At 37.5% G+C, this 24,102-nt stretch overlaps 1 protein-coding gene across 2 annotated transcripts; it reads left to right on the top strand.

Moving 5' to 3' along the window:
* The first annotated feature begins 982 nt into the window (after window positions 1-982).
* On the top strand, window positions 983-22,274 carry LOC149178727 (uncharacterized). Of its 2 annotated transcripts, XM_089420408.1 has the most exons (9): window positions 983-1,867; window positions 2,547-2,767; window positions 4,297-4,475; window positions 4,911-5,195; window positions 5,303-5,361; window positions 5,770-5,806; window positions 5,932-6,003; window positions 21,070-21,394; window positions 21,477-22,274. In XM_089420408.1, exons 1-9 carry the CDS (start codon window positions 1,666-1,668, stop codon window positions 21,870-21,872), a joined length of 1,776 nt encoding a protein of 591 aa, XP_089276534.1. In that variant the 5' UTR covers window positions 983-1,665; the 3' UTR covers window positions 21,873-22,274. The 2 variants fall into 2 exon arrangements, with proteins under 2 accessions (XP_089276534.1, XP_089276535.1); XM_089420409.1 differs by lacking the exon at window positions 4,297-4,475 and having other exon boundaries at window positions 1,730-1,867.
* The last annotated feature ends 1,828 nt before the right edge of the window (window positions 22,275-24,102 follow it).

Below are 24,102 nucleotides of genomic sequence, written 5' to 3'. Positions count from 1 at the left end.
GGTAGAGGAATTGTTTAGACGGTCAAAAGTGATCGGAATTTAGGTAAAAAAATTCAAAAAATATTGTAAAGGTATTGTTTAAATCGTGTTTTTGAAGCTGGAAATGGATTCACCACCATCAAAAATGTCTAATTAAAATTTTGAAATTTAACAACTATAACTTGGATTTACAAAAATTCTTGTCAAATTTTCTCTCGAATTTCCATAATTTTACGGACAATTACTCGGGCTAAGTAGACTACGGCGCCTGACATTGACCGACTTAGTAAACAACTCCGTTTCTTTAATTTAACGGTGGGTGGAATTAAATGTAACGACGTCAGGCAAGACACCGACATCCCGTCGGACAAAGCCTCTTTTCCATTTTGTTTTCAAAATATAAATTGACCCAAACACTATCTCCATCAATTACAGAAATTGACTGATATCTAAGTCTTCGTGGTTTGTCTCGGTACAAAGCGTGGGCAACGTGGGTCTCATTTTCTAAAATCAATAAAATTAACAACTAATTGACTACAAAACAAATGTGATGATTTCTGTGTGGTCATATCAATAAAATATTGAACGAACTTTACCAGATACAACCAAACCGTTTTCCCATTTTCGCAACCGACACCGACAGTGACGTGACGTTTAGCTTTTTGTTAGCCAACAATAGTTTGACACGCTGACATTTCTGCTTCCGTGGAAATTAATGCTCTATTAGCAAGCGGTCTGTGAGCATATAAGGCGTATATACAATGTATATATGTAGTGAACAATGTGAAGAAAACTCTGCCATTACCGCGTGAAGTTTTTGACTGTGACCAATGGAGTACTGAAAGTTGTGGGGCTGAGTACTTTTACACGTCTGCGACACGCTTTCGTCAAGAAAACTGTGGTTTTTCCACGTCAACCAAAGAATTATACGCCGTAGCGCGGACAACGACGCCTTAGAACCCGCGTCCACGTCTTCTTTTTTAGTTAAACCATGCGCAGCTATGCTGCAAACGAAGGTAACAGGACTACGAAATAGACGGAAGGGTCCCGGGAACTGAGATTTGCAAAGAACTGTGCGGAGACTCTGCCGCCGTTCTGCACAGCCGAGACCGGGGTACTTTGCTTGAAAGAGCAGATTTTTGCGAATTTCTCGTGAAATGCACGCATGGCTGCTCATCTGAATAGCATATTGGTACTCTGCAGCTCGAGTTCTATCCACCGAGCTGCGTTTCGCCGGGTTCCGAGTCTTTTAATGTAATTAAGGTCGGTTCCAGGGTTATCAGGAGATATTTTTATAGATGATTCAAAGGGTTTTTGCTATTGAAAGGAGTTCCGGTATGGCGCGTATTCGGCATTGCTTGATAACGATGCATCTGTGCTTGTCTCATTCCGAACTTCGAAGTAGAAGGAATTGCGCCAGAAAAAGCTTAATGTGGGTGATATGAGATACGAGAGAAAAATATTTAAAGTTCAGCTTGTTCCTTTCCTTGCATGTCTGCAATTTCAGCTCTCAATTACCGGTTTGACATGACCGGTTTGGATTAGCCTCACGCGGGGTCTCCTGGGGCTGAATTTACAGGCTCAAAACAAATGTTGGAAACCGGAGCCGGGAACCTTCTTTTTCTCTTTGTAACGGCATTGGCTTGAATTGCAGTTCCTGCTGCTGGAAAACAGTTATTAGAAAGAATGGAAGTTAGATGTAACCTCAATTGGTTTTTTGGCCTACAGTTCGGCTGTGAGAGGCCGCAAGTGTCCATAAGAGCGCGTACATTCTCGTTAATATTCTTCTTGGCTTTATATTGTTCCATATTTTGCGGCAAGGTTGTCGAATCAAAGGCTTCTTCATTGAATGGAATAAGATTAGGCTTGCAGGAAGGCATCGAATTCGGTGAGTTTTTGTGTTATGGATAGAAATTTCCTCATAGCTGCAAGCTTTTTTAAGGATCGGCTCAATAATGTCAGTTCTAAAAAATTTCATAAAAGTTTGCTTAGGAATTTCTTGATTTCTGGTAGCAAACCGTTATTGGCGTTCTTACGACCTACCTTAAGATTCGATCTGATGTTGCAGATTTTGCTTAAAAATTGAATATTTTAATGCGTTTTTGTACGATATTTACTAAAAAATTATTGAAAAATGTCCAAATGCTGCGTCAAGCGTTTGCTGTAGTTGTTTTTTTGGTGGTACAGATGCTTCTTAAACGTTTTGTGCTGGTTGTGTGAATGTATTGGATGGTTGATGTGTGAGGTTAGAATAACTCTGAATGCAGGTTAACTTTAAGTCTCAGAAGTTTTTAATGAATCCCCCCATTTCTATTGCATGAATTTTAACTTGGTTGCCTTCGTCAGTCTCAAGGGCAAAATTGACGCCCTTCCCTGTTCCGATGCGATGATGCTGTCTGACAATTAAAGAAAAATAGAAGTATAGTTTGCAATGAAACTTATACTATATTGACATTTTGAGAGTTGTCCTCGTCCCCAATGTAAAAACTGCTGCAGAATTTCTAATCATTCTGCCGAAGCAAAATTAATCAATCGCTTCTCTAACTGATGGTAGATTTGTTGTGTAGGAAGACCAAATGTGATCGATTTCCCCTCAGGACCTTCGATGCGTGGCCTGAAACAAATCTTGCCTGTGCTTGCCACTGGGCCTGTAGCAGTTGATGCTAATACCACGGATTCAAACAGTTCGCTTATTTTGGCTGAAGATCGGACTAGGAGACCTGATATATTGCACAAATTCAAGCGATATAGAGGTGGATGGAACATTACAAACAAACATTACTGGGCTGTAAGATTTCTAAACATTCTGGTGCATCTGCCTGCAACTTTTTAAACATAAATTAAGATAATAAGCACAGAAAAAGGAGTGGCCAGTAATATTTTGAGAGTTTTCCCATTGGTCACACACCATTCTCTAGACCAAACCTAAGCCAGTGTTAAATTCGCAGAGATATATTTTTTCATAAAAAAATGCCTTATTTCAGTTTTCTTATAGGTTTGGTAAGTTATCTCTGCATTTGAAGCAATTTACTTTTTTTCTAACTGAAATCTGTGTAGCTTTGAGAAATTTCCACTTTCACCTTAGGAAATTATGATTTATCATTTAGTAGCAAAAATCACTTTCTGGCTGAATATAAACGCTCTTCTTAGTGACATAGTTTAAACAGATTGCCTGTTTGGGGCCATGGTCAGTGTTGACCAGGGACCTCAAACTTTTATAAAAATTGTCAGCCATAGATCTTGACAAAGTCAAGAAAGTGGTTGAGTGCAAATGTTATGAGCCAAGACTTGGAATCTGTTTATTTTTCTGAGAAAACTGATGAGTGCTAGGAATGGAAAACAACATCAATAAACAAAGCTGTAATAATCGTGAGAATTAGCATCAACAGATTCAGGACTAACAACAGAAATTCCAGTAATTTTTTAACAATAGATTTGTAGCACATTCTATAGCACTAACAGCAGAAGAAAATTCAACAGTAACTGTGAGTAACAACACCTCAATGTTCAAAATTCTCAGCTCATAAAGTTTGAAACTTAACCAACAATGCATGGATGCAAGTTCAGGCCCAATTCAAAACATTATCAATGCTGCCCTTGGCCCAAGTAGTCTCTTCCAGACTACCTGTAATAGCACACTTTACCAAAACTCTTGTTCTTATGCCCAAAAGCCCATTTCATAATCAATTTACAAACTAGAAGAATCCAATAAAAGAGGTGGTACAATACTCCATGATTGACACTTATGACTAGGAGCTACTAAATACTAAATAGAGATGGAGAGTCGGAGATACAAGGGTCTCAGGAGTGAGAGGGACATTAATGTGAGCATGCATCAGTAACTCTTGATGCGTCATAAAAAATAACCAACGGAGTTATGCTATTTTAACCTTTAGGGCTGCCATCCGGCCTGTAAATCACCTTCATCTATGTCTGGCCTATCTAACACAAAACTGGGTATTCAAAATAATGTTTTTCACTGTTGATTTTTGAGCAATGAACATGATAATAGCACTTCTTCTAATCTGGAAACACTGAATGAGACATATTTTGAGGTACTTTAGTCTATAACAGCAAAGTTGTATTTCAGTGGTTTGGTTTTGAGAAGCAGTTTCAGTTATAGCTGATCCTTCAGTGTGAACAGTGGCATGAATCCTTTTTGGAATACTTTATGTTTCTTCCATCCTTTTTCATTTACTTTTACTGATACTGGTTTTAGCCCTTTTTTGGATTCCATAGGTTTTCTTTTCTTTTCAGTTGAACCTGATCACAATGATCCTCAAATAGGTAGCTGACTTCTATTTTCTGCTTGTGCAGTCTGTTGGTTTTACCGGTGCTCCTGGTTTCATACTTGCTATTCTATGGTTTACTATATTTGGCTTGGCCTTGTACATACTTTGTTGCTGCAGACAAAGGATCAAAGGGGAACAACAAGGGTTGCTGTTTTCTTACTGGATTTCACTTCTCTTGCTAATTGTCTTCACATGTGCTGCAGTGTACCTTTCTATGCTCTATTCCTTTTTTTCTTCATTACTTGTAATATTTAATTTTGCGGGTCTTTGATGTGGTCCTAAATTATATGTCAGTAGACATGGGTGCTAGATCTTAAGATTTCTACATGATGAAATATCATAAAAATTTATAATTTAGAGTTATTTGGTATAATGCAAACTTGGTGGATGCTTGTGCCAGAGTCTGCATTATTTAGTGTTTTTAATGCTATCTGATTTCTTTTGTAAATTCTAACAAGTCAACTTGCCAGATCATTGAGTTGACACAAACTGTCTAGTTTTCTTTGAAGTTTGTGTAACTTCTTTTTCCGACAATGCCATTGTTTCTTATCAACATTTATTCCATAGATTATTCCTTTTGATGCTAATTTGAAGTATGCTTTGACTTGTTCCTCATTTAGATTTATTTTGTTGATGCAGAATAGGATGCTCATTGCTTTCCCTGGGACAGGATAAATTTCATCGAGAGATATCTGATACTTTGGAGTTTGTGGTCAAACAGTCAGATGTCATAGTTGAGAACCTTAGGAATGTCACAGAGTACCTTGATGATGCAAAAACTATAAGTGTAGCTCAAATTGTCATCCCAGAAGACGAGCAGCACCAGATAGAAGAGTTGAATGAAAACTTGATAAGGGCAGCAGATGAGCTTGAGGAAATAACATCAGACAGTGCAGACAAAATACAGAAGGCCCTTGATGTTGTGTATGTTTATCTGAAACTTTGTTAACCTAATTAAAAATTAGTTGTTGGATCTTTTCCATTAATCTTTGCTTTCTGTCAACTAAAGTATGTGGGACTTGTGATAACAGGCGAGATGCCTTAATTGTGGTTGCGGGTGTGATGATTCTCTTAGCAGTTCTTGGCCTTTGTATGTTCCTCTATCTCTTTCTCATAACACACATAGCACATGTCCACACCCACCAATTTATCTGAAATTCTGATTGTCAGTTACAAAATCATTTAGTATGGAGAATAATTTTGCAATTGTCGTTCAATTACTTATTATAATACAATGCTATCAATGGTTTATTTTATTCTACAACTCTTACCCATTTCAAATGGAAAGTGCACAAGTGTTTATAATTAAGATTTCCTAATTATCTACATTATTTCTGGAATATTTGTTTTTAAATCTTTCTTGTACAGACTGAAAATATCTTACCCTTTATATTACCAATACCAACAATTCTGCTTTCATTGCTACTTACTTCTATGTTCCATGTTGGTGTTGGAAAACTTTAATAATTAGGCTGATGTTTGTGATGATGGTTTGCAGTACTGGCGGTTCTTGGTTTCCGACATATTATTTACATGTAAGTTCATTTGGTTAACAAGTGTTTTTATTGATCCTTTGACAAATTCAGTATGCTTGAACTCAAACATTGTGAAAAATTAGATAATTTTTCAGTTTCTTAACTCCATGATCTGTTTCTGGCAGATTGGTTGTCATTGGATGGTTGCTTGTGGCGGGTACATTCATTCTTTGTGGGGTATTTACTGTTCTCAACAAGTAGGTGGCCATTTTCTCAAAATAGGCCTGTCGTAGAATTTCAATTTTTCTTTTCTCAAAGCACTATAGCTGTTCTTGTATTTCATAGATTTGTGTTTTCTTTACTTCATGGTTAATTGATTTCACCATTCTTCTGAAATTTACCTCTGCAATCTAGCGGTGTGCTTACCTAGCCCTAATCATGTAGTGCCACTGGCCTTTTAAAAGAAAAAAGGGTAGCAAAAATTAATGGCCACCACCATAAGTTTCTAATGAGGCATAATGAACTATTCTTGAGATCATCATGTAAAAGAGTAAGTGGGGCATTACATGAAAAAAATATTTGAAGTGATCTAGCAAAATCTATCAAATCATTGGCAACTAACCAAGTATTTGATAATGAGAAATACAACAAGTGTTTGCCTTGAGGGTGCATTGTCATATAAGTCAAAGACACATAACTGTTGTGTTAGTATTTTGGAGACTCACTGTGCACACAGTGACACACGCACTTTACACATCTAATGAACTAAAACACATTGATGTGTCTAACTAAGAAAAAATTATGCACAATGGAACTTATAAAACCAACAATTAGATCATGTACAGTAAACATATTACACACAAGTTTTGTCCAATCAACAATTCTCCATTAAGTTCTTCTTAGGGCCTATTCGGGCTCCCTTAACGGGATAATGGCCCTAGAGGAAATTACATATACAACAGTTACCTTGGATTTGATCCAACGGATCAAGCCCTAGATTTGTCCTCAATCTGGCTGATCTGGATCTCCTTTGTTGTTTGTGCTCTTTCCTCAAGCCTGACACAATTGAGTATCTCACTCACAAAAATCTTGCAATATTACTCATCTAGATTTCTTGCTCACCTTTGATATTCTCTCTCACTGTCTAATGCCCTTGCACATCTCTGTGCCTTGCTTGTCCCCCTTGGCCCTCTTGGCCCATTAAGCCCTACTCAGCCCTCTCAGCACTGCTTGACCCTCTTGGCCCTCTTGGTATTGCTTGGTCCTCTTGGCCTTTTTGGCCTTGCAAGGTCTAAGGCCTACTCGACTTTCTCGTCCACAAGATGCTCTCTTTTTGACCACCTTCCACAGGCCCTCAAGGGGTTAGAGGCCTACTCGACCTTCTCCTTTTGTGAGAATCACTCTCTTGTTGACTACCTTCCATAAGCCCTCTCAACCCTCAAGGGGTTAGAGGCCCTACTCGACCTTCTCCTCTTGTGAGAATCACTCTCTTGTTGACTACCTTCCATAAGCCCTCTCAGCCCTCAAGGGATTTGAGACATACACTGCCTTCTCCTCCACAAGATGCTCTCTTGTTGACCACCATAAGTCCTCTTGGCCCTCCATAGGTCGCTACCTTCCACAGGCACTCTCAACCTTTAAAGATCTGAGGCTACTTGGCCTTCTCTATAGGATGTTCTCTTGCCAACCACCTTCCATAGACCCTCTTGGCCCTACTTGACTCTTTCAACTCTTGTAGCCCTCTCGGCCTTGCTCGACACTCTCAACTCTCACAAGAACGAATAACTCATCCTTGTACTTATACTTTTCCAAAGGGTGCAATACCATGGGTCATAATACAATGGTCATCATAATAACACGGGTAATACCATGGGTCAATGGGTGCAAAACCCCATCACTTAGCCCACTTGCCCCACACATTAGAATACACATGACACTACCCAAAACATCAACCCTCCCTCTCAATGAGGGATGTATTCTCACAACACCACTTGGAAGTGGCTTTGCCTTCAAACTTGGAACACATTTCCACCCTTGATGTGTTACCATAGTTGCTTCATATAACACAAGCAATTCCCATTGTATGATAGGGACCCTTCTTTGAAGACATCTTGCTACTAGAAGCCTTCTGCTCTTGAGCATCCTACATGGCCATCTTGTACCATGACTTACTAAACCTAAAGGATGTCTACCTCTGAGTCTGTTGACTCCTAAACACTGACTCCCTCTTGAGCCTACTCACTCCCTTTGAGGCCTAATTTTGTCTGACTTTAGGTTGCAGGACTTCTTGACGCTCAAGGTTTGCACTTGACCTTCATTCCAAGTTTTTCACTTGGATCTCCAATGGCTATCCCAACCCTCGGTCCTAACTTCTTGGCCCTTCTCCTATCATAGGAATGCTTAGACCTATAAAAGTATTTGCTCGAGCTACAAACTTTAACATTCCCTCTTAGTGAGGAAGGTACTTTTGGGTTAACAACTTGGAATTGGCTTACCCTTTGGTTCTTGCACAATGTCCCAAGCTTCGTTCTCTTTCTTGTAGCTCCCAGTGTTAGGTCTTTCTAGCATTGTTGACAAACCCTCGACTGGTATGGTCTCCCTCTCTCCCTCCGAGGGTTGAGCTCTGACAATCCTATTGATAAACCTTTGTACATTTTGTACAGTCTCTGCTAGTGGCCCTCGGTTGCTTTTAACTTTGTCGGCTTGTGCTTGTCACGAAAAATCCTCTTCCCAGCGACTCCTGTTGGCCTTTGCATCTTGTAGCTACTAGATCATGCCCAACATGGCAGTCTACCTGCGGCGTAATCCTTCACACCACTCCATGGCATTGCTTCCACAAACCAATCCTGGCAGCTGCCTACATAGTCTTGTCGGCAGTCCTGGTCACAGTCTTGCCTTGGCCTCTCTGCTTCTGGTTGCTTTCCCTTGTAGTATGCATAGCCTCGCTAGTACTCACTATATTTGTACCACAACCTCTTGTTGTAGCCAAGGAACTGCATTGACTGGAACTTGTAACTCAATCTCACTAGGAACTTTTGCACACTGGAAGTCTACCTTTGAAGAAATTCAGCCTGGAAAATTTTGGCCCATCTATTCACCGACAACTTAGCGCTGCATCTTCCCCTGGCATAACCTCTATTGCTACAAAAAATTCGGCTCTAGCAAATCGACCGCTCCAATAAATCGACCTCCTTTTTGCTTCAAAAATTCAACCTTGCAATCTCCAACAATTCGACTTGTGAGAAATGATTTCGAATCCACTTGCACTCTTCCTTCTTTGCTGTTACAATCTCGTTGAGCATTGTTGACACTGTCAACTTGTTAAAATTGGCAACTAGGGCCAAACTCCACCTTGGACAACTCATATGATGGAGATGATATTTTTGTTGGATTCCTCTTTCCGAGAGGTGCAAGATTGATCTAAAGATCATTTCATTCTGACAAGTAAAAATGGAATTATGAATTTATTTCTTTTATGGACAAATTGTTAAGGTCGGCGCCAGTCAAATGTAGGCTTATAAAGCCCAACAGATGTGTCTCTTCACCCTCAACGTTGTGTATAAATAGAAGAGGCATTTTCCTCATTTGGACACATCTCAACACACATCTTTCTCTCTCCTCTCCTCATTGGTTCGTACAACAAAGAAGCAACTCTTCTTCTTCATGCATTGACTTGGGTTAACCGAAAATTTTAAGGCGAAATTTTAGGACTGCTTTTGGGCCATCTGTAGCAGCGTTGACCAGCATTGATCGAGGGTCAAACCTCCACCTTTGACTGAGTTTTTCAGGCAAAAAGTCTGATTTCTTTAGGTTGCATCTCCTGGCATAGAAATCGATGTATTTGTAGCTGTTTGACCTGCGTTAATTGTTCGTTGACCAGGTTTGATCAAGAATTTTAGGACTCTTTTGGGCTGATTTGAACTGTCTTTGGAGGCCGAGTTGACTGGGTTTGACTGAGCTCATTTGGAGGAGTTTTTTTTATGTTGGTTTGACCAGTGTTGACTTTCTGGTTAGGGCATCATGTTGATTGTTGTTTGACTGGGTTGTTTTGACAGTGTTTGGGCAAGGAAATTTTGTGTGATGTACTCTCTCTCTTTGCTAACTTTTGAAGAATAAGAAGATTTGATCAAAAAGGGTTTTCCCCACTTTGGGGTTTTTCCTTGGCATCTGCCAAATATTATGTCCTCTTGTCTTGGTTTTTCTTCTGCTTATTGTTTATGTTCCATCTGTATTTACTGTCAATGTTAATGTGATTGCTAATCTGGAATTTGATATGGAGCTTATAAGAAAAACTGAAGTAAATTGCTCTCAAGCATAGAACATACCATTGTTATCTAAAACTAACACAACCTAGCTATTTGCAATACACACGCGCTAGCAAACTTGTCGGCATCACATGCACCCAACGACTATTGCTTAATCTCTTGCTCAGACTCACGACTGGCTTAAGTTGCAACCCTTGCAAACTTTGCACGCTGTCCCCTACTCAATAATTACTCGGTCGATTGCCTTTTGCTCCATGTCTCATTAGGCTTGCTGATCCTGGCGTTCATGTTCCATATAAGTAGTTTGCCATACTTAGCCAACTCTCTTGTCACAAGTCTTCAAAACATTGTCGGTACTTGCAACAATTCCTATAACTCCCTCTCAGAGTTGTCACCTATTCAAATCCCTTCTCAGAGACCATGCTGTAACACCATGTTAGAATTTTGGGCACTAGACTTGGTGCAAACACACACACACCATATTAGTTAACAACTTCCAATTAACTTTACGTAGCTAATGAACTGAAACACATTGATTTGTCTAACCAAAAACAAATTATGCATAGTGAAACTTATAAAACCAACAATTAGATTATGCACAATAAATGTATTACATACAAGTCCTACTCGATCAATATTTCTTCATTAAATTCTTCTTAGAACCTACGTGGGTTCCCTTATTGGGATAATGGCCCTCAAGGAAATTACATATGCAACACTTACCTTGGATCTGATCTAGTGGATCAAGCCATTGCTGTGTCTAACCAAAAACAAATTATGCATAGCGAAACTTATAAAACCAACAATTACATTATGCATAGCGAAACTTATAAAACCAACAATTACATTATGCACAGTAAATGTATTACATACAAGTCCTACTCGATCAATATTTCTTCATTAAATTCTTCTCAGAACCTACTTGGGCTCCCTTATTGGGATAATGGCCTCAAGGAAATTACATATGCAACACTTACCCTGGATCTGATCTAGTGGATCAAGCCCTAGATCTGTCCTTGATTTGATTGATCTGTATCTCCCTTGTCACTACATTCTTTTTCCTTGAACTCGGCAAAAGTGAGTATCTTACTCACAATAAACCTATAATTATTACTAATGCACGTCTCTTGCTTACTTGAGAGAATCTCTCTGTCAATGTCTTGTGCCCCTGCACATCTTTGTGCCTTGCTTAACCCTCTTAGCCCTTTCGACCCTCTTGGCCCTGTTAGCCCTCTTAGCTCTGCTCAACCCTTAGGCCCTCTTGGCCCACTCGACCATGCTCGACCCTCACGACCCTGCTTGGCCCACTCGACCTTGCTTGACCCTCACGACCCTGTGTTGTGCTACTCGACCCTCTTGGCCCTTTTGACCTTGCAAGGTTTGAGGTTGATCTTCTCCTCCATAATATGCTCTCTTGTTGTCCACCTTCCATAGGCTCTCTCAGCGCTCAAAGGGTTTGAGGCTACTTAGCTTTCCTCTTGTGAGAATCACTCTCTTCTTGACCACATTCCATAGGCCTTCTCGGCCCTCAAGGAATCTGAGGGTGATTTGGCCTTATCCTCCACAATATGCTATCTGGCCTACCACCATAGGTCCTCTCGACCCTCCACAGGTCGCCACTTTCCATAGGTCCTATCAACCTTCAAGTGTTTGAGGCCTACTCAGTATTTTCCTCCACATGATGCTCTCTTTCCAACCAACTTTCCAAAGGCCTTAGTGGCCCTGCTAAGCCCTCTCGGCTCCTTTAGGTCTATTTGATGTCAGCCCTTCTCAACCTTGCTCACTAAGCCACGAGAACAAATCACTCACTTTTGTACTTATACTTTTCTAAAGGGTGCAATACCATGGGTCATCAGAGTACCATGGGCAATACCATGGGTCTATGGGTGCAAAGCCCCATCACTTAGCCCACTTGCCCCACATGTGAGAATACTCCCGACGCTAACCAAAACATCAACATGTTGCAACTAGATCTAGTTCATAATCATTGGGCATGGGACACGAATTATCTAAGATGGGTCATCGATAAATAATGACTCCCATCCATCACCTTGATTTTGCTCCTTTAGTAGTTTGGCCATCTAGAAAATGGCCAGTGTGTTGCAAGGCGCCTTGCAATTTGAAGGCAATGGGGGAGCCTCATTGTGTCAACCATGGGATTAGTTCATGTGCTTGCTTACATGATGATGGTGCACGAAATGGCTAGATCCCATACAAGGCACATCTAAGATGGCATCACCAAACACTAAATAGATTGCTCCTATGGTACTCTAGAGATGGTATAGGGGGCCCCATCCTCATACTCTAGAAGTTGTTGTAGATGCTTAGAATTTAGAAAGTGTTTCTTCACTCATGCTTGAATTTATGAGAACAAATTAGCTATAAATTCACCTTGTCCAAGTAGGTAAAGGAAATGCCCTACTTTTACTTAAATAAGATTCTATTGCGTCTTCTAAAGATGGAATAAAAGTTCCATTTTGAAAACATGCCACACTGCGCCAAAATCTGCAATCCATACTTATTTGGTACCAATTAGTGTTTCCTTCCAAGTCTTGTTGAATGGGTGTGTTTTCTATCCATTTCTAGGTAGCCTTGACCTTTTTGATAGGAAATATATATTTTGTTTTTATTTATTTTGTGCTTTGTTTCTATTTTTGTTTGTTTGTGTTTGTTTTGTTGTTTATTTATTGTTGTTTTGTTTATTAAATATTATTTTTGTTTTTTTGTTGTTGTTATTGTTTGTAATTTGGCCAAAAAATCGCTGAAAAAATCGCGATACGACTAGAAAAAATCGCGGGGCATTGGGATAGCGCGTTTTATAAGAAAATTTATGAGTTTTATTTCTCATTTTTAGCAAAAAGCGGACTTGTTTGAGAGCTGAGGAGGAGAGGAAGGCATCTACTAGGGCAGAGGAGGAGAAAAACGAGAGATTTTAGCATCCCAAGCAAGAGAACTTCGTGTTTGGACCAAATTTCTTCGGCAAACCGTGGTTTCCAGGTATGGGCACCAAATTTGGCCATTTTGTTTTGGTTTTTTTCTTGTTTTTGCTTGGGTTTCTATAACCCATTGATTATCAATGATTTTTGAGTGGATTTGATGTGGTTTTTTTTCATTTTTGTTGCATAGAGTGGAGAGGGTTCATTTTGGTCAAAAATGCAAAAACTTGATTGTTAGATCTATTAGTTTAATTTTTTCTTGTGCTCTACTTTTTTGCATCATTTTTTGTTGTGTTAGAATGTATATTTTTTCTATTATTGTTGGATTGAGTTGAGTTTTTTTTTGTTCGTAAAAAATTCAATGTGTTGTGTAATGTACGTAATTTTTATTTTTATTTTTTTAACTTGCAATTCTTATTGTGCCATAGGTTCAACTTCAAACTTCATTTTACATTAAAACTCAGGAGTTCAACCAAGTTACAAATATGCCAAGGAAATTGGACCCTCTGTGGGAATTTGGTGAACTTGATGGAGGGTTTGATAGAATGAACTCGTCTTTCAAGTTGTGTGGGCAGCATATGTCAGGGGGTTTATAGATTGAAGTATCACCTTGTACAAATCCCTGGACGTGATGTAGGGCCTTGCACTAATACAAATGCGGAAATCATCCAAAGAGCCATGAGATCATTGGAAGAATTAAAGCAAGACAAAGTGACCAAAGCAGATCTGAAGAAGCAACTAGCAGGAAGAGTGTTAGGAGGTGAAAATGGAAGTGACCCTGGTTTTACTTCAGCATCAATGTCTACAACCAATCTTGTAGCTACTTCATCATTTTTTGTTCCTAGAACCATGCCTGGTTCACAACCATCTATCACTTCAATACTTTAAAAAATGAGAAAGAACAAGCTGACAAGTTGTTGGGCAAGTTTCTCCTTTGGAGTGATATTCCTTTCAGCGTTGCAAGGAATAATTCATTTTTCCAGCCTGCTGTTGATGCTATTGCAATTGTTGGCTCATGGTACAAAATCCCTTCTTATGATGACTTTAGAGGCCGCATTTTTCAATATGAAAAAGTTCACGGCACCAAAAAATTGGAGGAGTGTAGGGCATCATGGGCATGAACAGGATGCACTGTGATGTCAGATGGTTGGATCGACTAAAAGGGGAGAACCCTTATAAACTTCTTGGTTAGTTGTCCCAAGGGGACAATGTTTATGAAATCTGTTGATGTATCTCACATATCAAAGATACAAAATTATTATGTGATTTGCTGGATGTGTTTATTTTGGAGGTGGGTGTAGAACATGTCGAAGTCATAACGAACAATGTTGCAAATTATGTTGCTGCTGGCAAGATGCTTATGGAGAGACATTCTACTTTATTTTGGACACCTTGTGCTGCACATTGTATTGATTTGATGTTGGAGGACATGTGAAAAATTTCCTTTGTCAAAGATATTGTTGACTCATAAAAAAACATTACAAAATTTATATATAATCATGCATCTGTGCTTAGCTTGATGAGAAAATTCACCAATAACAAGGAGTTGGTGCGCCCGCCATTACATGGTTTGCCACCAGTTTCATATCTCTTTAATCCCTCTTGAATTCTATGTGGGATGTGAAGAGAATGTTTCTTTCAGAGGAGTGGTGTGCTTTGACAATTAGCCGCAAACCAGACGGAGAAGCCATATGTAAATTATTTTAATACCAGGAAAACTTCTGGGCGGGAGTGCAGGAGGTGTGCACTGTTACTGAACCTTTGGTAAAGGTTCTTCAATTAGTTGATAGTGAGAAGCCCGCAATGGACTATTTGTATGAAGCCATGGATAAGGCCAAAGAATCTATTCGGGCCTACTATGATAATAAGGGAGATGAGGGGTTTCAAAAACAACTCCTCTTATGGGAAGTGATTGATGAATGATGGAACAACACACTCCATCGTTCCATTCATGTTGCAAGGATTTAGCTGAACCCCGCATTTTCTTACCCATGTAGGTTCTTATTTGATGTTGAGATCATGGATGGATTCTTAACCCGTGTTCAGAGGATGGTGCGATCTCCAGCAGAACGTGCAAAAATCTCCAAAGAAATGGAGATATATAGGATGGCAGGTGGCACATTTGGCTTTGAGATGACTGTGGTTGATAGGAAGACTCAAATCGCAGGGATTTTTTAGTTTGTTTCAAATTTCATTTTTTTCTTATGTTTATCTTATTTGTAATTTTGTTGTAGATGCATGGTGGACTCGCTATGGTGCCAGAGTACCCCAAACATGTAGCTCCTAAGGATGCCAACGCAACTGGAGTGTATTTGAAAAAATATGCAACAAGAAGCGCAACAGGTTAAACTTAAAACTTAAAATATTCCAAATTTCCAATTAATTTTTTGAATTCATTAAATAATAATATATATATATATATATATATATATATATATATATTTTAATTATTATTTTATGATCTTTGTACAAGTTGGAGTTCGAGCGACTTAATGACATGGTCTACGTCTACTACAATTTTCGATTGTCGGTGAGACAACTTGAGAGGATACCTGATATGGAGGCCATCTCATTGGATGGGATTGACACCACTGCTGCATGGAGGGTTGAGGCTGAGAGGCCTCTCATGGAGTCTGCCGATGATTGGTTAGAGTAAGAGGTAGTGGAAGGCATAGAGGGGAGAGGAGGAAGAGCAACATGAGGAGGAGGTGACACCACCTACCCAGGCTACCCCTAGCACCAGTAGAGGACGTGGTCTACCTCCTCTAGCTCCTAGTTCTTCAACTTCTAGAGCACAACAGAGTCCACTACCAACTCCACCGGCATCTACATCTAGAGGGAAAGGGAAAGCTATTGCATTTTCTCACAAGAGGGGCAGAGGAAATCAATAGTATTAGTTATTTGGTTCATTTCATTGTATATGACATTAGTATTAGTCAGGACTTACTATTCAGGACATGATTCACTATTATGTGTGACGTAGCACTAGAAATGATATTGCACATCTTATATATTAGTTCTTTTATCATATTTATGTGCCAATGTATTTATTTTATGTTGTAGATGCTTTAGATATTAAAAAAATTGAAAAGAAAAGAGAATATTTTGTATTTTACAATTTTCTCTCAATTTTTACCGATTTTTTCCCCTCGCTGATTTAATCCCGATAACGATTTTCGCAACATTGATCCAGAGATTGATGACCAAGTGAAAATAGTCTTTTTAGTCTCCAAAGATGATTTCCATACCTCTTTAATGTGATGAAGCCATGTATTTAGCTTTCATTGAAGTTATTTTGTCTTGTTGAGTCTTAAATTTAACATTAAAGCTGGATCAGACCATTTATAGCCATCCATGGGCTTATATTTGATGATGGAACCACTTCTTCAAACACAAAAACCCTAACTTGCATAACAAACAATCAAGAATTCAATTCTAGATCTCATGAAAGATGAACTTGTGAACATTATTCACTATACAAGCTCAATTGAGCCCAAGGAATCCAATCTTTGGTTATTTAGGAGAAGACATCCTGTAGGATCTTAATGTTTCTTCAAAATAATCACAAGGTTTATAACCATGAGTTCTCATTAAGAGGCCCCCTTTCATTTGAGACAATATGGGACATCAAAACAAGTGTTTAAACATGAAGGGCAATGTGAAGTTATCCCCTTTTTGAAGTAGAATGTCTTTGATTGCTTCCTAAGCCTTCCAATACTTTTATTTTGTTTGGGTCAAGGGGTTTATGGGTGATGCAGTGGGGGTATTTGAACTTTTGAAATTTAATAACTTGTTGACCTTTTTACCCATAGGGAGCACCAATAGAGCTATAGTGCAAAAGCAACTTCTAGGCTTTGCCCCCTTCCAAGGATCTGAGGATTCACTTAACCCACAAGGCAAGTGGGGTTGCTTATGCATGTTGATAACTCCCAACCTTCTCTAATCTTTGAGAGTGTAGCACATGTTCTAGTTAACCCAATGGAAGCATATTTCATCCTTGGTTAGCACAATTAAAGGTTCGATGAAGCTTCTCATTCTCACATGTCCAAGCAGTGAGGGGGGCCAACTAGAGAGTACACAAATGGGTGGCAACAAGGATCTTTGTGTATATTTAATATCGGGCAACCAAAGAATCAAGTTCGCCAAACCACTTTGTCACGTCCATGCCCATAAACAGGGTCTTGATGCGGGATATGTGAATCCTCATTTTGGATACAGAGTCAGATACAGATCCACCAAGATCCATGTAGGATCTGCCATGTAAATGGATCCCTCAAACTCGGAAACAAATCCCATGCTACTGAAACGAATCTTGTGCCAGCTAGCCCTCACATGTTGGATCCCAAACAAATGACATTAGATTTTTTGGTTTATTTTTATTTTTTGAGGATATTTGTCGCCTATTTGAAGCTCGAAAAACCAAATATGCTATTTAGATTTTTAGTTTGATTACTTATTAGTAGTTTGTAGGTTGTATAGTTGTACAAGTTATTACCTATAGGCTATACGTTATTACCTATAGGCTAGTATGAAAGGTCTAACACACCAAATTCTTAATTTTAATTTTTTGATAATGCTAATAGGATGGCTTTAAGACAATACATAGATAATAATGTATACTATATAGTATACATTGATAATTTAATTAGATCAATCCCATTCAACTCTTTGTGAAGAGTCTCTTACATCAGTATGATGATAATTTAATTAGATCAATCCCATTCAACTCTTTGTGAAGAGTCTCTTACATCAGTATGATAAATAGACTATAGCATGTTCTCAAACAGTGTACAATATTCATTTACCATTGTAACTAGATGGAAATTTTTAGATTTAAGGAAAATTTCAGGGAAGATGACAGGTCGATCATGATGTAGAGTTGAAATATTCAAATGATGAGCACGTAGACCCGTTTTCGACACATAGTTAAACCTGCTCTAGATCACCAGAGTGATCATTGATGAGACACTAAATTTTGTATCTACATTATCCTTTTTTTATAAAGAATAATACATTATGATTTCAGTCTTCAAATTTATAAATTATCTAATGATTTCAGTTATAATGTTCTGATTCATGAAAAGTTTTGATTTTAACTTTGAATATGTGTTTTAGAATTAAAAAAAATATAATTGTATTTTTTGGTATGTGGCATTACTCAACCGTATTCAGATCCTAGCTAACTAATTTCTTAATGTATGCTAGTTCTCACTCATTTCTCAAGTAGACACAATTTAACGTCAGCTTACTATTTACTAATTACTCATGTAGACCCAATTTGAGGCAAGCTTACTATCTATTCACATGAGTGGCCCCTTCTTTCGGTCATAATGCCGTAACATTCCGTCCCTTTTTGGAATGCTTCATCCTCAATGATAAGATAAAACACCTCTATATGATCTTCATAAGTGGTATTGAATTCTCATCGTTACTAGTACTTCTCTATAAGAAATCGTTACTAGTAATGCATCTTGATAGTTTGTCTTCATATAATTATGATCTTTATAAGCTGGGATTGAATTCTCATCGTTCCTTATTATCTATCCATCAATAAGAAATTCTTACTTGGCGACGACTTTTAGTTTTTCATATAATTACTTTGAACTTTGATTCTATATGTCATCATTTTGCTAATTTGTTGACTCTGGTGGTACTTAATAATATCTTCTTGTAGTGTAATTGTTCCTCGGTTTTTGATTCTATAAAAGTCGTTAGTACTACCATCTACTTTACGGGAAGTGAGGATTACTTTCCCGTCTTTCTTGTATATTTACTTGGTAACGACTATGTTTCATACTTTTGACGATTCTCCTGTATTGGCCACAAACTTATCAATCTTCTTTTCTGGTACATTAAAAATTTGTAGCCTGCGCCGATCTTTGATTGTCCATCTTTTGAGGGATTCTATTGAGTGTTTTCCTCGAGTTTTCAAGTTTGGCTTTTACCGTCTCGAGTTAAAGTTCAACTTCTCCAAGTATTCTTTGATGACCTTGTTGTACCTTCTCTTCCTTATCCTTTTGAAGTGCGATGCTGTCCTTTCACTTTCATTTGTTTTGGCAATTCTTGTTTGCATTTCTAATTTGATATCATCTCTATTTATGGATTTTTTTTACCTTATATATATTGCTTTGTCAAGTCTCTTGGTTATCTCTTCATCCATGATCTTTGATTTCACCTGATCATGCGACTTTTTTCACCTTAATTTTTCCATAAGGGTTTGATTATCATTTTACAACTTTTTAATTTTATCATCTCTCCTTGCAGGTTCTTCCTTTGAGTCAATGGTATCTTCCTTAAGGGTTTGATTATCATTTTACAACCTTTTAATTTTATCATCTCTCCTTGCAGGTTCTTCCTTTGAGTCAATGGTATCTTCCTTCAATTTGCTTGCCTATTTTTTTGTTTTTTGTTTTTAAAGTTCCTAACCTGCTTAAAAAGTGCTTGACTAAAGGCCTAGAATTTGGAGAACGAGTCATTTCTTCGTAAGTTATTTCTTGAACTTTTGCATGTTTTCTCATTTTTTCCTTTATTTATTTATTACATAGCTTTATTAATGTGGAACAAATGACCAAAAGTAAGTTTAACGGAACTGCACAGTACATAAGTGGCAATTCAAAGTGGGAGTGTGAAGGCCACTCCTATAAAAGCAAGAAAAAGGAAAAGCAAGTGGTCACTCTTAGAATAGACTTCTGAATTTCTTCCCAATATAGCTATAATTGTGTGTTTTTATGAAGACAACACCACCAATCAAGAACTTCACAACAAACATGTAGGCTTATAAATAAGTTAATATTTATGAATAATGTATTTCTCTAGTTTTCCCTTATTATATTCAATTCTTCACTAGTATCGATATCGTCTTTATCTCCATCAAAATATGGTATTGCTATAAGATACTTAAAAATAAATACTTGAAATCTGGGTTTAAAAATGTAAGTTGAAAATTTGTAGGATTATGGATTATAGTGTATCCATATAACTCTTCAAATCCCACTTCAATACGAATTAATGCTAAAAGTATTGAGATCAATATACAAGATCATATACAATCATCCACGTGACTATACTAATATCCTATATAAGATATTTAGGAATTTTAACTCATTATTCATGTATGCCCAGTTCCAGTTCTACTGTTTACCTATATGATCGACCCATGATATAATATATGGATTAAAGTGCCATAAGATGCTGTAGTCTAACTTTTTTATGTTTTGGTTTTTTTTGACATATTTTTTGGTATTTCCCTCAAATCCAGCAGGGATTTGTTAGAGTCACAAGATTGAGCTGTGTAGTCTGCATAATCCAGGTGCCCCAGGGGTTTTTGAAGGCATTGAATCCATTTATGCATTCAAAAATGCTTTTTTAAACATGGAAAAATCACAATCTCACCTAAAATTGCAAGGCTGGATTCTGGCCAAAAAAACCCAAAATATAGAAGAATCAAACAGTGCCTTTTTTAGTTAATCTGGGTTAATATGAAGAGCTCTTAGTTGCTTGTCAAATGTGTAGGCTACCCCTCCTTTATTATGATGGCCTGATAGAGTCAGCTATGTTCAAGTTTGTCTATTGATGCTTAGTGTAAGTTCCATTAGGTTAATTTTAGCTCCGTGATTCGGGAGGCTAGTATGCAATTTCTGAATCTGTAGTTGTCTGTCCTAGCAGCTTCAGTGGTGTCCGAGGACAGTGTTCGCACTTTCCACGGAGTCCTTCATTGTGGTTTGGATGTGCGTTTATATGGAGCTCGCTACTAATATCGTATTTTTTATAAAAATGCTAAATAGTTTCAGGGTAGTCAATCTTTATCTCTTAGAAAAAATGTTGTCTGGATTATGAAACTGCGAGGTGCTCAGTTTCAGAAACTAAACTAGTGTACATTTTCAATTCTATCTCCCCAGTAAATAAATTAGGGCCTCAAATATATCCTTATTGTCCTGAGAAGAATGTTATCTTAGATTTTGATGACCTTTAGCCCCCCATTTGTTACTAAACTGAGTTATTGTTCCTTCCATCTGTTTACTGTGCACGTGAAGAAGATTATCTACTTTCTGAGCATGTGAGCGGGTTTCAATAAAAGTAACACTCCTGTAAATAGCTAGTTTGTTGGCTTTTTTGGTTGCAGTGCTATTACAGATGCATGCGTGGCAATGCAAGAGTGGGTGGACCACCCCAATGCAGATACTACTCTAGACAGTATTCTTCCTTGCGTAGATAAATCCACGACGAATCAAACTTTGTATAAAAGCAAAGAAGTAACAAGTGACTTGGTGAATGTTACAAACCAAGTGATAACTAATGTTGCAAATGGAAATATGTCTCCCAATGCTGGTGCCGCTTATTACAACCAATCTGGCCCATTAATGCCTGCGCTTTGTAATCCATTCGATTACCAGTTGAATGATCGACCATGTTTACCTCAAGAAGTCAATTTTACCAATGCAGCTCAGGTATTTGCCTTGTATCTACTACTATTCAGCATGCGTTTTTCAATATTTTCTCTGGTCTGATGAATGCGGATTCTCCTTGCAGGTCTGGCAGAATTATGTCTGCGACGTTTCCAATGGTATTTGCGTTACACCTGGCAGGGTAACACCAAACATATCTGCGCAATTGGTGACAGCAGTCAATCTCAGTTATGGCTTACAGCATTACACTCCATTTCTCCTGAACCTGACCGACTGCACTTTTGTGCGTGAGACGTTCACAACAATCAGGCAGGCTTATTGCCCTGTTCTTCAACTACATGTAAAGTGGGTGTACATTGGGTTGGCACTAGTATCAGTTGGTGTCATGCTTTCATTGATATTCTGGATTATCTGCACACGGCAGATGCCTCACAGAGATGAAAAGTTTAATCCAATTACAACCAAAATGATGGACAAACCATCTGTACAAATGGAAAGCAAAGAGAAGGCCAGTGTATAGGCTTGTCATCATACAGAATAATACCAAGTGAGCATGAGGCGTGTCTGCAGTGAATAGTTTAGTGCATTAAATGGAAAATGGGTTGTCTTTATATGACAACAACATGGATGAACTGATGGTACAAGTGCAGTTCCAGTAAGTCTTGGAGCCACACTAAGTGCAAGTTCTTAGCAAAATGCGCCCGGCCAGTTTGGTACTAGACGACAAATAGTTTAGTTCTCCAGAGGTGATAAAAGTTTCTATTTCAATATATGTAGTACTTTCAGAAAGTGGAGGATTGTTCACAAGAGAAAATATTTTGTTTTTGCTCTACAGCCGTAAGGCTTTCAATTTTCGATCACAGCATGTCCTTGTAATATTGAGTATAATGTCGCGATTTATAGATTCTCACACTTGCTCTCACATACACTCTTTTATCTTATGTGATCATTACCATGCACTACTATTATAACAAGCATCAATACAGCTTTGGTTTTTTGGGGGGGATGTTTCAAATTTTCATTACCATGCACTACTATTATAACAAGCATCAATACAGCTTTGATTTTTCGGGGGATGTTTCAACTCATGTTTCAGAATGGTGCATATTGTAAACGTGACGTTCCAGACGTTTGTTAGAGACAAAAATTGTAATGTCTTTGTAATCTCAAGAAGGGGCGTAGAAAACAGAACTAGTACATAATTAGATCGAGGGATCACTTGGTTTTGTCATTTCTGAAGTATTGAACAGATTCAAAACAAAATCCTTGCTACTAATGTAATATATTTAAAATATTATCACTGTCTGAATGGTTGCATTCCATTATTACACCGTATAATTGATATTAATTTATTATTCACATGTGCCAAGAATATATATGGATATAGAATTTGCACCAATTTAATTATATATTTAAGCTAATTATATATAAATGGCTAATATATATCACAAGTAATTTTATAGGAGGATGGGAAAATACTACGTGAATTATAACGCTGCCATTGTCGTACTTAGAAGGTGGAAGTGAAGATGGAGAATATTGCGTGCATTATAACACTGCGATTGCCATAGTTAGAAGGTGGAACCGAGGAAAATATTGAGCGAATTATTTAGTATATTATAAATTATTCAATATTTTTTTCCATCTCATATACTCCATTCTAAAAACCATTATCTCATTTACTCCATTCTAAAAACCATTAGCATGTCATACTAATACCTAGAAAGTAGAAGTGAAGATGCGATTGCCATAGTTAGAAGGTGGAACCGAGGAAAATATTGAGCGAATTATTTAGTATATTATAAATTATTCAATATTTTTTTCCATCTCATTTACTCCATTCTAAAAACCATTATCTCATTTACTCCATTCTAAAAACCATTAGCATGTCATACTAATACCTAGAAAGTAGAAGTGAAGATGGAGAACATTGCGTGCTTTATAACACTGCCACTGCCATTGCCATTGCCATTGCCATTGCCATAGTTGGCATTGTCATAGTTAGAAAGTGGAACTGAGGAAAATATTGAGCGAATTATTTGGTGTATTATAATTTATTCAATATTTTTTCCATCTCATTAGCTCAATTCCTCTAAAAACCATTATGTAAAATGTAAAAGTAATGGAAAATAGCATTGAAATTTTAGAGAAAGGTAATGGAAAAGAATATTAAGATTTTAATATTTTTTTTGGTCAGTATCATGAATTGTAAAATTTCTTTTCCATTTCCTTTCCTAAAGCGGCGAAGGTTTTTTAACTTAAAAATTTTGAAATTTTTACACCATGGTGAAGGTTTGTAACCTAAAGACTATCGTAAAATTTCCTCTCCTAAAGTGGTAAAGGTGGTTTTTAACTTAAGGATTTTGTGAAAGTTTTTAATTTGAGAATTTTGTGGGTTTAGATTAAGAATTTTGAAATTTTTATACCATGGTGAAAGTTTTTAACCTAAAAAATTTTCAAATTTCCATACAATGGCTTAGTGTCGGCCTTCCTAAAATGGTGGTTCAAGATTTAAGAAGATTTTTGCATATTTTTTTAATATTATGGAATTATATATATATATATTTTAATATAATTGAATTATTTATGTTATTATAAAATTTCTTCTCTATCTCCTTGTGAAGATTTTTTTACTTAGATTTTTAGAATTCTCATACAATGGCTATTTTGTAAAATGGGTTAACACTCTAGGAGGCTTTTTCTTTGACTATGAAATTTCTCTTTTCCTGAAATAGTAAAGTTTTTTTTAC

This window comes from Pinus tabuliformis, chromosome 4_1 (genome assembly GCF_031772625.1).
Source record: "Pinus tabuliformis cultivar Carrire ecotype Pingquan chromosome 4_1, CPIR1, whole genome shotgun sequence".
NCBI lineage: Eukaryota > Viridiplantae > Streptophyta > Pinopsida > Pinales > Pinaceae > Pinus > Pinus tabuliformis.
The sequence above is the reverse complement of the archived record's forward strand: the minus strand, read 5'-3'. Positions and strand labels throughout refer to the sequence as shown.

Coding starts and splice junctions, on each gene's coding strand:
- LOC149178727 (XM_089420408.1), top strand. CDS start 1,666: ATGGAAGTTAGATGTAACCTCAATTGGTTTTTTGGCCTACAGTTCGGC. Junction 5,807..5,931: donor TTCCGACATATTATTTACAT/GTAAGTTCATTT, acceptor TGTTTCTGGCAG/ATTGGTTGTCATTGGATGGT. Junction 21,395..21,476: donor ATTTTACCAATGCAGCTCAG/GTATTTGCCTTG, acceptor TTCTCCTTGCAG/GTCTGGCAGAATTATGTCTG.